This window comes from Mirounga angustirostris, unplaced genomic scaffold (genome assembly GCF_029215605.1).
Source record: "Mirounga angustirostris isolate CCGP_5_RB_7025 unplaced genomic scaffold, mMirAng1.0.hap1 SCAF_6, whole genome shotgun sequence".
Taxonomy (NCBI): Eukaryota; Metazoa; Chordata; class Mammalia; order Carnivora; family Phocidae; genus Mirounga; species Mirounga angustirostris.
Window position 1 is genome coordinate 66982679 of NW_026991714.1, and position 17293 is coordinate 66999971.

At 42.0% G+C, this 17293-nt stretch overlaps 1 protein-coding gene across 4 annotated transcripts in view; it reads right to left on the minus strand.

Moving 5' to 3' along the window:
- The window catches only part of LOC123846334 (signal recognition particle 9 kDa protein), a 59637-nt gene extending 42346 nt beyond the window's left edge, over window positions 1-17291 (minus strand). The window contains exons 1-3 of one of the 4 annotated variants that reach the window (XM_045877640.3): window positions 17078-17291; window positions 12314-12382; window positions 7259-8809 (exon numbers count right to left, since the gene is read on the minus strand). In XM_045877640.3, coding sequence (XP_045733596.1) covers window positions 8690-8809; window positions 12314-12382; window positions 17078-17149 — 261 coding nt within the window. In that variant the 5' untranslated portion in view covers window positions 17150-17291 and the 3' untranslated portion in view covers window positions 7259-8689. Of the gene's footprint in view, window positions 1-7258; window positions 8810-12313; window positions 12383-17077 lie in introns of those variants that run through there. The other 3 variants (XM_064594465.1, XM_064594467.1, XM_064594470.1) reach the window with 3 other exon arrangements.
- Between the last annotated feature and the right edge of the window lie 2 nt (window positions 17292-17293).

The following is a 17293-nucleotide window of genomic DNA, read 5'->3' on the forward strand; positions in this document are numbered from 1 at the left end:
TCCCCACTGAGCAGGGAGCCCGATGCGGGACTTGATCCCAGAACCCTGGGATCATGACCTGAGCCAAAGGCATCTGCTTAACCGACTGAGCCACCCAGGTGCCCTAAAAATAGTATCTTTTAAAAAAAATTCATGTGCAAGTCTTTGTGTGGACGGTAGATGTATGCATAATTTTTTAAAGAACCTGCCGTTTTCCAAACGGCTGTACCAATTTACATTCCTACCAGCGGTGTGAGAGTTCTAGTTGCTCTCTGTCCCTGTCAGCTCTTGGTACACTCAAGCTTTTAAGTTTTAGCCATTCTAATAGGTGCGTAGTAGTAGCTCATGATTTTAAATTGCATCTCCTTAACAACTAATAATGTTGAACATCTTTTCATGTGCTTATTGGCCACGTGTACATCTTCTTCAGTGAAGTGTCTTTTGTGTGCTCTTTTTGGGGTGGGGGTTTATTGAGTTTTGAGGGTTCAGATATATGTATTACATATATATATATATATGTAGCTTTACAAATAATTTCTTTGGTATGTGGCTTGTCATTGTCTTAACAGTGTCTCTGGAAGAACAGAAGATTTTAATTCTGAAGTCCAATTTTTTTTATAGATTGCATACAGATTAAGAAATCTTTGCCAAACCAAGGTCACAACGATTCTCTCCTCTTTTCTTCTATAAGTAGGGGAGCCTGTGTGGCTTAGTTGGTTAAGTGTCTGACTCTTGATTTCGGCTCGGGTCATGATCTCGGGGTCCTGGGATGGAGCCCGGCATCTGGCTCTGAGCTTAGCAGGAAGTCTGCTTGGATTCTCTCTCCTTCTCCCTTTGCCCCTCCCCACCCACTCTCTCTAAAATAATCTTTTTTAAAAAAGTTTTGTGGTTTTATATTTAGATCCATGCTTCATCTTTAATATTTGTACATGGTGCAAGGTAGTTTGAATTTTTTAAACATAGGGATATCGAATCATCCCAGCATCATTTGTTAAATAGACTGTCCTTTCTCCATGACTTGCTTTTACATCTTTGTAAATTAACAGTTATCCATATATGTGTGGGTCTGTTTCTGGACTCTATTCTGTTCCACTGATTTCTTGTTTATGTTGGTGCGGTCTTAAAGAACTGTAGTTTTGCAAGGCATGAAAGAAGGTGGTTTTAGCTCTGCACTTTAGCTCATCTTTTGCAAAGATGTTTTAGCTATTCTTGCCTGGTCTTTCGCTTTCCCATGTGAATTTCAGAATCAGAATATCAATTTCTACAAAAAAAGCCTGCTGGGATTTTAACTGGGGATACACTGAATCTATACAACAATTTGAGGGAAAATGACATTTTAATAATACTGATTCTTCTGACCTGTGAATAAGATAGATGTCTCACTTACGTCTTAATTTCTCTCAGAAATGTTTTGTAGCTTTCAGTATCTTTTGATATTAAGAATGCATTTGTCAATTTAATTTCCATGTTTGTTGCAAGTACATAGAAATAAAGTTGTATATATTATATATATTAATCTTGTAACCAGCAAGCTTATTAGTTTCAGTGGTTTTGTAGATTCCATAGGATTCTCATGTAGGCAATCAGGTGGTCTACAAATAGTTATTTCGTCCTCTTCAATTAGGATGCCTTTTCTTTCTTTTTCTTGCCTTACTGCACTGGTCAGTCTCCTGTATGACATCAGTGAATGTTCCATATACACAGAAACTCATGTGTATTATGCTGTTGGATGGAGTGTTTTATAAATGTCAATTAGGTCCAGTTGGTTGATGGCATTGTTCAGTTCTACATCCTTGCTACCTTTCTATTTATTAGTTCTACTGCTAAGAGAATTATTTTAAAGAATTTTTCTGGTCTTTGTTCCAGGAAACCAGGGTTCCTGGGAACAAATCTCTAAATCTTTGACATCTCCTGAGTGATAGAAGTACCTTTGTTATTCATGGTGGGTCCCTGGAACCATCTCTGAGTTTATGCTAATGAGGTAATTCAGGAACGGGGCTAGCCATGCCAGAAAGACCAACCATGTGATTAGAGGGTTGGGGCTTTAAGGAGGGTTTTAGCCCATCCTCTGGGAAGGGGAAGGGTGGCTGGAGATTGAGCTCCAGTGCATGGCCAGCAATTCAATCTTTCCTATGTAACGGAACATAAAGGACAGCCAAAGCTTGGGCCAGTGTCCCTGGTTGGTAATCATTCATGAATGCATTAGAAAGGTAATTTGTCCTAAGGACATGGAACCTTTACATTTTTTTATCTTCCCAGACCTTATCCTATGTCTCTTCATTTGACCAATCCTGATTTATATCTTTTATAACAAAACTGTTAGAATATATTTGGTTCTAGTTTTTGGGTTTTTTTTGACAATTTCTGTGTGCTTAAGACTATTGGCATTTAATGTAAGTATTAATATGTTTGCATTTAGGTCTACCATTTTATTGTTTTGGGTTTCTTTCCTGTTTTGTTGTTGTTGTTCCTGATACCCCTTTCTTGCCTTTTTGGGGTCATTTAATTTTTTTTCAGTATTTCATTTATCTATCTACTAAAAGAACTATTTGCAGTTCTTTTGGTGGTTGCTTGAGAGATGAGAATACACATTTAGTTTTTCAGTCTACTTGGAATCAAGATTTCACTACTTTGAGTAAACTGTAGAAACTTTACTATCATACAGGTTCCATAATCCCCCTCCTTTGTTACTGATGTCTTACGTATTCCATCAGTGAAAACACCATCAATGTCATACTTTATTTCTATCATCAAACGTATTTTAAGAACTCAAGAGAATCGTTTAATTCTTTTAACCCAAATCATGACTATTTCTGTTGCTCTTCCTTCTTTCCTGAATGTTTCCATTTTTCTTAATGGCATCATCTTTTCTCGGTCTGAGGAATTTCCTTTAGTGGTTTGTTTTAGACCAGGTCTGCTAGGAATGAGTTTTCTTTTTCTTTTTAAAGACTTTATTTGACAGAGACAGAGATAGCGAGAGCAGGAATACAAGCAGCGGGTTGGGAGAGGGAGAGCAGGCTTCCCGCTGAGGAGGGAGCCCGATGTGGGACTGGATCCCAGGACTCTGGGATCATGATCTGAGCCGAAGGCAGACGCTTAACAACTGAGCCACCCAGGCACCAGAGTTCTTTGTTTTTCTTCATCCAAGAGTGACTTTTCATTTAGTGCCTGAAGGATATTTTCACTGGATATAGAATTCTGGGTTGTCAGTTCTTTCGTTTTAGCATTTTAGAAATGTTGTGCTCCTTCCTTCCAGCTTCCCTTTCTGATGAGAGATCCAGTCATCCAAATCATTATTTCCCATAATGTGTGTTGTTTTTCACTGGCTGCTTTCAAGTGTATTGTTCAGTTTTCACTACAATTGCATTAGGTGTGGGTATCTAGGAGTTTCCTGAATCCATAGGTTTAAGTTTTTCACCAAATTGGGAAGTTTCTAGCCAGTATTTCTTCAAATATTTTTTCCCAGCATCATGCTTTCTCCTCTCCTTCTGGGATTCTGATGGCACAAATGTTAGACCTTTTATTACTGTCCTGCAGATCTCTGAAGCTCTGCTCATGGTTTTGCTTTGTTTCCCAATCTTTTTCTCTGGTATTCAGATTAAATTCTCTTGGTTTATCTTCAAGTTCACTGTTTCCTCCATTATGCTAGACTATTCAGGGAGTTTTTAATTTTGGTTACTGTGTATTTCAGTTCTAAAATTTCGTTCTTTTCATATATATTTCCTTGCATAAATTTTTTCCCCCACTGGCTACAAGAGCATTCTTGATCATTTGCTGGAGCACTTTTATAATAGTTGCTTTAATGTCTTTGTCAGATAATTCCAACATCTGGTATCTCAGTACTGGGATCTCCTGTCTTTTTCTAGTTGAGATTTTCCCCATTTCCTGGTGTGCCAGGTAATTCTGGATTGTATCCTTGACATTTTGAACATTGTCATTAAACTCCAACTCTTGTTCAAATCCCACAGAAAATACTGAGTTTTTATGTTAGCAGGCAGTCAACCTGGTTAGGTTGCAGGCAAAGGTTTTATTATGTTTTTAAAATTCTGGCAAAGGGGCGCCTGGGTGGCTCAGTTGGTTAAACGGCTGCCTTTGGCTCAGGTCATGATCCTGGAGTCCCGGGATCGAGTCCCGCATCGGGCTCCCTGCTCAGCGAGGAGCCTGCTTCTCCCTCTGACCCTCCCCCCTCTCATGTACTCTCATTCTTGCTCTCTCAAATAAATAAATCTTTAAAAAAAATAAATAAATAAAATTCTGGCAAAATGGACATAAAATATTGCATGAGTTTCAGGTGTGTAAGATCAGGCAAAGGTTTTGAAAGCTAAACTGACACCTTCAGAAGGCAGTTTGGGATGGCAGTTCAACTTTCCAAACCATTGTAGTGTTTTTTGGATCTACTGCATGTGAATGCCTCCTGGGTGCCGTTCTGGGATTTGGGTGGTGGTCTCTTTAGAGTCTTTGGTCTGCTGAAAAGGATCAGATCCACACATACGTACAGCTTGGCAATGGACCCAGGGGTTCATCAACAACTTGATGAGGTCCCTGTCTGAATTCCTTCCTCTCTGTGATCTCTTTGGTACTTTCTGGTTCCTTCTATTTCTAGTTCTCTGGCCAGAAGACTACTTTTGCCACTGTGTCTGCATCCAGGGCCAAGTGGACGGAGGGCAGAGAGAAAAGTGCAATGGGGATTGGTTCTACCCTCTTGGGAGACAAAGCTGTATGGGAGAGGATCATCTCCCCAAGTTTTGGCTCCTGCAGGCTCTAACTGCCAGTAGTGGATGCTGTCACCATCATGGGATTGCTGGGGTAAGAGAATACAGAAGAATAAAGAAAACACAAAGGGTTTCTACACTCTCTTGGGTATATTAGAAGTGGCCCTTGTACTCCTTGAGCCAGACTGAGAGGGCTTGTGCCTGTCTGTGCCCCAGTACTCCCTTCCAGCTTTCCAATGTGCTGAGTTCACGATGGCGTGTATCAGAGGGGAAAATGGTGGACTCCTCATGGGTTCATTGGTACTTCAAATTCTCAACTTCTTCCCTAATCCACCTGCTGTTTTCTTTTGGAGCTCCACACACTCACAGCTGTATCTGGCTCTACCTTATCTGGAACCAATCCAACCAGTGATTTTAATGTATATTCTCTACCCCCACTGTGGGCCTCAAACTCAGGACTCTGAAATCCAAGAGCCACACTTCTCCAACTGAGCCAGCCAGGGGCTCCCCTACTAGTGCTTTTAATATAAGAAAGAGGGAACGAAATTATTTTGACTTTCTTCTCACATGATTATTTGACTTTCTTCTCACATGACTGCAGTCCTAAAGGAACATTTTCCCTGTTGTTTAAAGAGAAATAACCCTAAATATGGTGATATTGCCATTACCACAAGGCATTTTTAACAATTTATTTAGGGACGCCTGAGTGGCTCAGTTGGTTAAGTGATTGCCTTTGGCTCAGGTCATAATCTCAGGGTCCTGGGATCGAGCCCCGCATCCGGGCTCCCTGCTCGGCGGGAAGTCTGCTTCTCCCTTTCCCGCTCCCCCTGCTTGTTCCCTCTCTCGCTGTCTCTGTGTCAAATAAATAAATAAAATCTTAAAAAAACACATACACACTATTTATTTATTTGACTAAGATGAACAGTAGGAGGCAATAAATGTAGGGCTTTGGTTTTCAGTTTTATTTTCAGTAGGGAAAAAGGACAGGACCTCTTATTGTTCTTGGGCAATTAATTTCACATTTCACTCATTTTGAATTAGTTTTAGAATACTTTGAAGACTACTACCATCATACAATTGTTACTGTTAGATTTTTCTAAGGGTAACAGAAGGTATCAGCTATAAAATGCTGTCAACAACCTCTAATCAAGGACTTAAAGCTGTGCCTGAGAAAGAGACTTCATATATATATATATACACACACACACACACACACACACTTTTTTTTTTTTTTAAGAGAGACAGCACAAGCAACTGGGGAGTGGGGCACAGGGAGAGGGAGAGATCTTAAGAAGGCTCCCTGCTCAGCACGGAGCCTGACGCAGGGCTTGATCTGATGACCGAGATCATGACCTGAGCTGAAATCAAGTGTGGGACGCTTAACCAACTGAGCCACCTGGGTGCCCCGAGATTTTATATTTTTAAGACAGAAAGTTGGCAGACTAGGAACCCCAAGAGGGAGAATCCAACCCTTTATGTAAGCAGAGAACATATGCAGCCTAATAACAATGTTTAATGAACTCTGTGCTCCAAGGAGAGTGGGTCCTTAGAACAAAATGGAATTATTTTAACTGCTAACAATACCTAGAATCTCAATTACTATAGTGACTTCATGTGGATTACCTTAAAGTCAGCAGTGTTTGATCAAATATATCACAATTACATTTGTGAAAAATTAACCCAGGTAAGTGTGATTATGGCGTGTAGAAACACTTCATGATTAAAAAAAAAAACCGGGAGTATACAGCACTGCAATTTTCAGAATATATGATGATTTGGTGTTTTGTTATTTATATGGTCTTTAAGAAATGTGATACATTTACCAATTAATTATGTTAATTTTATTTTGTGCAGACACAAATAAGCAGAAGTTTTAGATTTAAGGATTTCCGTTTCTTCCCACATAAGAACATTCTCTATGGAGACAGTCTTGTTTTGCTCCCCAACTGCCAAAAATGGCATTTAATAATAGACACAGCTCTCGGCAGAAAAGGCAGATGTTACCTCTGAATAATCCTTCAATTAAAGTTATGAAATAAACTAAGGGCCGGCTATACTTTTTCCCCTGAAAAATACAGCTACTGTGGCTAGCAGCTCCCATTTATTGAGCTTTACTATGTTCCAAGCACCGTGCTAAGGGCTTACAATAGGTTCTACCATTTGACCCTCCTCAAGTCCTAGGAGTACTGTTGTCGGCCCCATTTCCAGAAAAGGAAACAGGTGCGCAGGGAAGTACCCTAAGGCCACGGAGTTAGGAAGCAGTGGAGCCAAGACTGCAACCCAGGCCACTGGCCTTGTAACCGCTGCTCTCCACTCTCCGCTATAAGCCACAAGGACCAGCGAACCTGAATCCGTCACTCCCCTCTAGGTTATTTTTATAAAGTAGTGTTAAAAAGCAGAGGTGTAAATGAGAAAGAAAAAGGCCAAAAAATCCTCCAGTGATCCCACAGATTGGGAAGGGAACCTCAAACCCTAAATACCCTTTACTATTTGATGTTACTTTTCTTAATCAAGAAAACCACCTTGCCATCAACATACATCTTCAGAGAAAGTTGTGTAACAAAAAGTACCAACAAACAAAACAACAAACAAAATTTACTTACAGTAACATCAGGCTCATTTTAGACTAAATGAATACAGTATATCCCAGTCAAGAAATCAGTAATTCTTGAGAAGTTAAAAACTTCAAGAAAAACAATATATATTCATATAATATTTTACTGACTTCTCCGAAACAGGCAAATATTCATATGGCTAATGGAATTTTCCATGTGAAAATGTTGCTCAACACAACAAATTCCTAACCAAAAAATATTTTAATGTAGGTAGCAACATGTGAACATTACATTTAGGTGGTAAAATTCAGGTTACAATAATATGATAAATATCAAATGATATCCCTCTGGCCTAATGGAAAACATAACAGTTGTGACAGTCACGCTTAACACCTTGGTTAAATACAGAGAGAAACAGGCAGGGGTGGCACAGACATATGCGAAGATTTAACAGTCTGAATAATCTTTAGCCCTCCTGAGAAAAGACGGAGGGGAAATCTGTGGCAAATACCTGTGTAATATGGTGGCCTCAGGCCACTAGTGATCATTCTGTTCATGCACTTAAAGTAACCACAGCTGGTTTCTGAGCACTGAAAACGAGAATCAAAGCAAGTCTCTGCTCAACAAGCTAATGATACTACAAATCCCTTACATTCAAAAATAGTTTAAATTTGGAAAGTTTTAGGTAAAGTAAAGCATACTTGTTTCCATGATTACTTTTTTTTTTTTTTTTAAAGATTTTATTTATTTATTTGACAGAGAGAGGCACAGCGAGAGAGGGAACACAAGCAGGGGGAGTGGGAGAGGGAGAAGCAGGCTTCCCGCCGAGCAGGGAGCCCGATGTGGGGCTCGATCCCAGGACCCTGAGATCATGACCTGAGCCGAAGGCAGACGCTTAACGACTGAGCCACCCAGGCACCCCTCCATGATTACTTTTAAAAATAACTGAGACTACACTACTATATTATACATAGTCAGGTACACTGCTGTGCACAGGCAATTCCAGTTACTGTATTTTGTTCGTTGGTCAGCAACAGCACAAATTTTATCTACAAAAGAAATATATCAATCCAGCAAAATGGTTACATCTAATTTTCTTTTAAAGACAAATTAACTAAATTTAAGGAAGAATTGCCTTTTTCAAATTACTGATACAAACTTACCATAGAATAATTATGTATTTTGCCCCATATCAACCTGCAAAAGGTTTCCCAACATAGATGCATTTGTTCAATTTTCAAAAATAAATAAAGGTTTTCTACCTGAAAGCATTTTACATTCCTAGCTCTTTAAATTAAACATTAAAACACAAAGTACAAAAAATGATCTCCCCACTTCTGAAGAGCCCATTTGGTTATATAAACTATTTTCTTTCCCAACACTTTTTCAGATTCAAAAGAGATTTACTTCGTAAGAACAGGACAGATCTTCAATTCAAACCATTTAGTCCGTTTCCATGGCAACACTGCGGGATTCCTTGGCTACCATAAGTCGCATTAGTTGACTGTGGAATTTCTCAATCTTCTTTACGTCTTGGGCTTGGTCTGTTCTATACACCAAACACTGTCAGAAATTTTAAAAGTACACATTAACTACGTAAAACCAGATTATCAACAACGTAGCAAATGGAGGATTGGGTACAAATATGAGTCTTTCCCACCACGTTTTGCTCTATTCCTTCCGGGGGTCAAACTAAGGCAGTTACAGTCAAGTTTCTAAGCCCCCAGCAATTACGTTCCTTTAGTATCTTATAGTATTTCCAACTCCACTGCTGTAAGCAAAAAGCTAAATGAAATCTAACAGAAGCTCCTCAAAAATGACCAATTAAGTAATATGCTAATCCTGCTGTGGGGTCTGATGAGAACTCCAGGCTTGGAATCAGATTATTTTCTCCCTGGGATCTGGTCATGAGTTAGTTATACTGGAGAAGCACAGCAATATTAGGATTGCTTTCCTTCCTTGTGAAATTGGGAGATGGGGAGGGGGTAGTAATGATACCTTAAGAAAAAAAATCCACCATCCCTTGCTCACAGCTGGTCACGGTCTAAATTAAACCAGATCAATCTGACCAACCTTGATTTTTTGAAGGTATTCATAATTTTTAGCCCAAACCAAATTCTTCCTTGCTATAAGTTAAATTTTTCATTAGATGTATACTTCAGATCCGCTTATGGTTTCTCAAAAACCCTTTGTTCTAGAGTCTTCAAAAATACCAAATTTAGGCTGGCAGTTCTTTCCCTCATTTTGTAACAAAAGGTCCATTTTTCTGTAGCCCATTTTAAAGGTTCACACGAGTCTTAAAGGGAACGAATGATCCTGCAATAATAGTCATCAACTTAAGTAACCTATAGTTCAATCTTATCACCCCGACTGGTCATCCTGCCTTTAACAACTATCACTTAATGTTGTTATGTACACGTTGTAGAAATCTGTGCAACAGTCTTGTAAAGAGGCCACAATAATCCCCAATGTTTCAATTTCACTACACGTACTGTGGGAGGATCTGTCTACCCTGTCACTACAGTTTGACAGAAAAGATTTCAGAGTCATAGAAAATATTACAAATCAGTCATGGGATCAGAAAAAAATGATGCATAAATGGGATTATAAAAAAGTCAAAGACACGGTGATAATAATAAATGTAGCCTAAGACTGAGTTCCTGAAGGAATTACTATTAAAATGAATTAGCAAGGGAAGTGTACACACCTTTTAAAAAAGTCATTAGAAAACAGATTTTTTTCTGTTGGAGTTGATTCATACATTTACAATTTAGGAGGACGGGTTTGACTGTGTCTTTGGCCCCTTCCAAATATGGCTAATTCTCAGTAGTTTTAAGAAAGAACACAGAAGGTGTTTTTCATTTTTCGATCTTGTCACAGGAATCATCAGTGTGACATGAAGTTCCTGCCACTGTTGCCATCCGCATATCCTTAATTACGTTTCATCATTACCAGAGGCAAAAAGTCATCATTTTGAGGTAGAGACTTTTGTTCTAAAATCAGCTGTGCGTTTTTTCCTATCTTAAAAACAGGACATGCCCACTTGGCTTCAGCGGATATACCTCCCCGCTCTGTGCCCATCACAGCAGAGAGACTGTCACGGGGACGCCCCGACTCAAGCACACGTGTGGATGCGCTGGGAGGCCGGCTCCAGGGCAGGTGTGTGTGGTTTACGCCCCACACCCCGGTCAGGGCAGCGGGCAGCCACCACGGCACTTCACAGACAAGGTAACGGAGGCCCAGAGAAAGCCAATCTACTGGTCCGAACTTTTCTAAGGCTGAGACGTTGGTAAATGGCTGAACTCGGATTCAGATCTCTTGACTCTAAGTCTAACACACTACACCGTTTTTCACATTTTCAGTTACTTCAAACTTAACTGGTTCCTGGAAGACATGGTAATCAAAGTCTGAATTCACGCCTCACAATGGAACCTCGAGCACAAATATATACAAGCTAAGACAAAAAGTGATTTTTAGTCACTCTGAAATTTTTTAAAGAATTAATCTATGAAAAACCTGTTTACTATGTACCCTCCGGGCCAGGACACCATGCTAGTCACTGGAAATACAGGTAAGAACTTTACTGCTCTCTACTGCCTTGAAGCTCACAATCTACTACGACAAGAAACATGATAAAACAATTGTGATACAGCACAAAAAGAGCCAAAAAGAAAAGCAAGAGATGAAACAATCCTTTTAGCTGGGTTTTGAAAGACAAGCACCCATCTCGCCAGACTGGGGCGGCGGTGGGATTCAATGCCCCAAAGGTGGAAAGAGGCCATCCAGAGGCACAGAGGCCTAAGACAGCCCGCGACGTCACAGGAGCCCCTCCATAACACAGAAAAGACAGGGTGGAGGGCACGTGAGGCCATGTTACATTATCAGTGACGAGGAGCCACTAAGGTTTTTAAGCAGGGTCGTAAGGACCAAACCCTGTATTTTTCGAAATCTCTCTGGACAACTAAAGGATGAACTGGAAGCAGGGCCACATTGGGGAGCCTAGTCTAGCAGTCCAGCCAAGCGAGGACAACACCCTAAACTCGGGGGAAGCACAGCAGAGACAGAGCACTCATGACAGGAAATGAGACGAGGGTGCTTGAGCCAGTAATTCCCAAATGCCTGGGAAAGCACATGGAGCATGTCAGAGGATCAAATATAAGCTCTTCAAGTGAGGGGCCAGTGGTCATGAGAACGGGAAAGGAAGGACCCTAACGTGCTAGGAAACAGGAGTGGCAGTTTGAGAAGAGATGAGGAGTTCCATTCCAGACGGGCTAATTTTGAGGAGCACCGAGGTAAGGAGAGCTAGTCAGGAAGTCAGAAGAAAAATGTGACCTAAATGTACAAATGTGGAGACAGACCTAGATTCCAGCAGTCCCAGGCACTGTGGCTGAAAGGACTGCTCCAGAAGCAGTATGAAAAGACCCAGGACAGAATCCTGAAGAAACCAATATTTATTAGCAAAGAGCAGTAAGACAGAAACACAGAAAAAGAAGATAAAATGGAGCCACAGATGCCAAAATAGTTTCCACCAGAGTGGTTTTCTGTATCAGAAACAGCCAGGAGGTCCAGGAAAATGTGAAATGATGAGACCATCAGGTCTGGAAGTGAGGGGATGCTGCTGGGCTCACCACGAAAGTAGTCCAGTGGACGACCGCACGTGGAGATCAGGTCCCAGAAGTAATGGGGTGTGCGGAACTAACAAGACTGAGCAGGGAGGGGAAGGGGGGAGCCATAAAGCCTATAATTTGTGTTCAAACACCATCATTTCCTTCCCACACGCTCATAAGGAGACCTCTATCCCCTCATATCCAGTTTTTGTCTCTACGCTCTTTTTGCTTAAGGTCTAAAGTAATTACTAAATTATACCTGACATACTACATTGGTGAAATAAGTTATTTCCCCACGAGTCTATAAAAGTAGCTCTAGAATGAGGTTTTTGACTTTGGAATGAAATGCAAAATTAGCATCCTAATACGCAATCTGCATAAATTCTATGTAAATAATTTTGAACAAATGATTAACTCAAACAGATCTAGAAGTATGCAACAAATAAAAATGTATACTTACAACTAAATCATCTGTTACTTTAATACACAAACTCCCATCAGAATGCCTATATTTGAGAACCACACGGGCCTGAAATAAAAATACACATTTAGAAACAGTGAAGTCAGAAGGTATTTCTCACAAATAATTATGAAAATGGTAAAAAGTGACAGGTTTGCTAAATATTATGAAATGGTAAAAGGTGACAGGTTTGCTAAAGAGGATCCCTCTAGAACAGCCAAAACATCTAAAGACATCTTTACTGTAAACATCATTATTGAATGAGGTAGAAAACAGTATTTTAGTTCACTCTTATTGCTATAATTCATTTTTTAAAAAGACTTATTAAAAAGTTGGATATTTACTTGCAGCCAGTTTGAAGAGAGATACTGAAAATTCCCAAAACACATCCACATTCAGGGAATGTCCATGAGACTCTTAACGGTGGTTTGGCATTAAGAATATACAGATCTTAGGGCACCTGGGTGGCTCAGTTGGTTAAGCATCCGACTCTTGATTTCAGCTCAGGTCATGATCTCGGGGGGTTGTGAGATCAAGCCCCATGTTGGGCTCTGTGCTGGGTGTGGAGCCTGCTTGGGATTCTCCCTCTCCCTCTGCCCACCCCCATGCAACAAATAAGAAGAATATACAACAAGAATATAAAGATCTTCCTCAACTTACGGTGGGGTTATGCCCCTAATAAACCCACTGTCAGTTGAAAATATCATAAATTGAGATTATCATGGGTGTGTGGCCGGCTCAGTCGGTAGAGCACCCGACTCTTGATCTTGGGGTTGTGAGTTCAAGCCCCTCACTGGGTATAGAAATTACTTTGTGGCCAGCGTAATGAGAGTGTTGTCTGCATCTCACTAGCCCGAGAAAAGATCAAAATTCAAATTCATCGTACAATTTCTACTGAATTTATATTGCTGTTGCAGTACCAAAAGTCAAAAAACAGAAGTCCAGGGGCGCCTGGGGGGCTCAGTTGGTTAAGTGACTGGCTTCGGCTCAGCTCATGGTCCCAGGGTCCTGGGATCGAGCCCTGCGTCGGGCTCCCTGCTCCACGGGAAGCCTGCTTCTCTCTTTCCCACTCCCCCTGCTTGTGTTCCCTCTCTCGCTGTCTCTCTGTCAAATAAAGAAATAAATCTTTAAAAAAAAAAACCCCCCAAAACCCCAAATGTCCAAGCATCTTAAGTTGGGGACCATCTATATACTGAAGGGGATCACAAAACATGTCACTTTGGCATAAGGACTGTTCTGAGCAGAGAACAATTAGCTCTCTGCCCTTTCTGGCTTTCATTAACCTTCGTAAAGGTGACATAAATTTCTAATAGTAAAGGTACTCCTTTCTCTCTTACTGGGAAAAGGAGGGCTCTTATCTGTGTAACAGTCCTTACTAATCACCTTCCCACAACTTACTTCCTCCGTAGAAGCCCCAAACCCCCTTTCCTTAATCCACCCTCTTCCCACACTTTATCAGCCTTGTTAAGATGGTACATAGGCCCAATTCTAACTGCCTCAAGTCAAATGCTTTGTGAACTCCATGCATACTGCATACATATGTCGGGTTTTCTCTCTTGTTAACCTGTCTTTTATCAGTTTAATTTGCAGGGCCCCAACTATTAAACCTAAGAGAGTAAAGGAGAATATTTTTCCTTCCCTCACAATACCCACAACCCAACCGCAGAGAAATGATAGAAAAAGTAGGGGGGAAAACAGCAGACAGGCCTATGCAAGTCCAAATCCGTGTGGCAAGAAATACGGCAGTCACAGTTCATGCTGTCCCCTACCCCGTGGCTATCAGGAGGTAGATTCGGACTCAAGCATTCAGCGAAGTCACGTCCTTATCATGATGGCACCAGACAATGTACTAGGACAGAAAAGCAGGATTCTGTCTTGAGAAGAAGTCTCCATCGAGAACTCTTCCAAAATAATTCCTATGTTGAGCACCATGCTACACAATACCTTTTGCTGTTCAGTATTCTACAGTTAGGGAACCAAGAAAATGATTTATCTACAAGAAAACATCTCCCAATAGAGTTTACAACTTCTGGAAACATCATTTTTATTTTTTTAAGTGATGGATTCGAAATAGTGTACTGCGGCAGAGTCCGTTTTTTGCTGACCAACATAAATAGCTAGCTGTTTTAAACAAAGTGCCGACTACCTACAGGCCAAAACAGGAACATAATTTTAAAATGGTCACAGTGTAGAACCAGAAGCCTCAAGACAATTCTGGAAACTAAAGAAAAAGCGCTATGAAGAGCTGTAACCTACAGCTTTTCCCATTATGTCTCTGCTCTCCTGGGATGGGGGGGGGGGCACACCACTCTGAGATTTGTTTTGGTGAAGGGGAAAAGGGAACTCAGCAAGCACTTACATAAATTACAACAACTAGATTATCTTTAGATGCCAGATTCTATATACTGGGTTATTTAATTCAGTTCTACATGTTTTAAAAAATTCAGTTCTCCAGAAACAAAAAGCAACTTTAAAATGTGCTAAGCATGACAACCATGTAAAATCTTAACTCTCGGTTGAAAGAATGGCTGGCTTCATGAGGAGAAGTGAGAGTTAAAAGCTCTACGGTATTATAAAAGGGTCTATTTTGTAACTGAGGGGGCACCTATGTGACCAGGTCAGATGCCACAAAGAGAGAAAAAACAATCAAGATTCTTGCTCTCTTAGGAACTTTGAATTCAACCAACCAAAATAACCAACACAAGACACATGAGTTAAGTCCTTTTATAAAGGCATACACAGGTAAAATGCTAAAAGAGAAAACAAGTAATTTAAATTGGGGATGGGGAAGTGTAAAAAGGCTTCCTAAAGGTGGCTTTGCCAACGCAAGCTTTTTTCTCTTAAGGAAGAGGGTGGGAGAGAAGCTGAAGGAGCAGTGTGAATGAAGATCTAAAATCTGTAACTTCATGAGACTAGAGCTGAGGATTGTGGGTACAGTGGGAAGACAAACCCAGAAAGACTGGAGAGGGTCCGACTGTGGACAGGGAGTCTGGACTTTACCCGGCAATCTACGAAAAACCAGTACTTAAGTAGGAAGCTGAGAGAATTCCATTTTTGTTTTAGACAGTTGTGGCATTAGCAAAGGAGTGATTAAAAAGGCAGAAAGAGGGCCGCCTTGGTGGCTTGGTTGGTTAAGCGACTGCCTTCGGCTCAGGTCATGATCCTGGAGTCCCTGGACCGAGTCCCGCATCGGGCTCCCTGCTCGGCGGGGAGTCTGCTTCTCCCTCTGACCCTCCCCCCCTCATGCTCTCTCTCTCTCTCATCCTCTCTCTCTCTCCCTCTCAAATAAATAAAAATCTTAAAAAAAAAAAAAGGCAGAAAGACAGAGGTTATCACACTGTCCAGCAGGAACACCATCTTCAGTGAGAGCAATGCAAGAGAAATGGTAAAAGGTGACATGTGTACTCAACAGGCTCAGGAGGGTGGGAGAGAAGACAGAGAATTCTCTAAAATAGATTCCAAGGAGTCTTGACAAAACTTCTTTAGCTCTGGCACAGACAGCACAGACTTGGGGTTTAGAGAACGGGTTGAAATTCTAGCTTCATCTTTTAGAGACCAGGCAATCCATTTAATGTATCAAAGGCTGTTTATTCATTTACCTCAAGGAACTGTCCTGACTGTTCCCATGAATGAAACACGTAAGGTATGCAGTGTAAAATGCCTGTCCCACAGAAGGCACTCCACAGAACTGTTAGCCAAGCGCCCCTCACCTATCACAACATCAGTCGAAAACCCGCAGAAGCTTCCGGGCCCTGGACTTTCCTGTGGGGTGAAGAGAGGAAAGGCTCGCTCTCCACCCTGCGTATCCTAGACTAATACGCTGTAAGGACCATCTTGTGGTCATTTCCCTATTAAACTAAGCTAAAATATGATTACTCCTGTGAATTTCTACACTCTTTACTCTGTTTTCAGATATTTTGCGTACGGTGTGGGTACTTCGGGACAAAAATCCTGGATCGTTTTCACAGCGCACTGCACGGAGAAACAAACGTCCCCACCAACACTGGGCGTCAACCGGATGGAGGAGCTGGAAATCGTGTCATAAGCAAAACGCTCGATTTCAAAAGTACCGAACTCATGCCATCACCTCTTATTTCATTTTACTGTAAAGAATGGACGAACACTGCCTCACAACTTCTTGTTGTGTATCTAGGTCTAGAAACTTAACAGGACTTTTAGTTAGCAAGGAGCTATCTAAATAATCCTTGGACAGGACAACGAAACAAAAACTCGAGAGAAGAAAAATCGAGACCCGAATGCTTCAATTCCCGTCATCTGGACTCCTTTGCTCTTCAGCAATTGGCATCCACTTATCCTAATTCTTGTGGGGGCCGTGGATGAGCCCCTAAACTGCCACCATTTATATTTAAAAGCATTTTCCTGAGGAAAGGGTGCAAAAGTCTCATACACACCGCGGAAGGACGGAAAAGGGGCTCCGAGAGCACTGAGGGTCCGGAGGCCGCAGCCGCAGGGGGAGGAGCCCTACCCTTGGAGACACGTAAACCAACCGCGGCCGCAGGGAAGTTCAGGGCTGGGGGCGGGGAAGGCAGAGCAGGGCCGTTTGGGGCCCCGCGAGGACCCGGTTTCCGGGCCTCGTCCCGTCGCTCCTCCGGGAGGGGGCAGCGGGAACCACGACACCTGGCGGGGTCCGTCTCCGCTCACCCCCAGCACCTCCTGGCGGGGCTGGAGAAGTTCCGGAGACCGCGCGGACCGCAGGGAAGACCTCCCGACCGGGGCAGAGGCAGCGGCCCCGCGGGCATTTACCTTCATAGGGTCGGCGAGGTAGAGTTTCTCGGCCGCGCGACTGAACTCCTCCCAGGTCTGATACTGCGGCATCGTGGGTCGGCAGCGGAGCGCGAGCGGGCTAGGCCGGGGACCGCAGGCGGCGAGATCCGGCCCACCTACCACCTATCTCTGGCTGCCGGAGACCGGTGCGGGGGCCCAGCGGCCCGAAGATGGCGGCGCCTCCTCGCACCAATG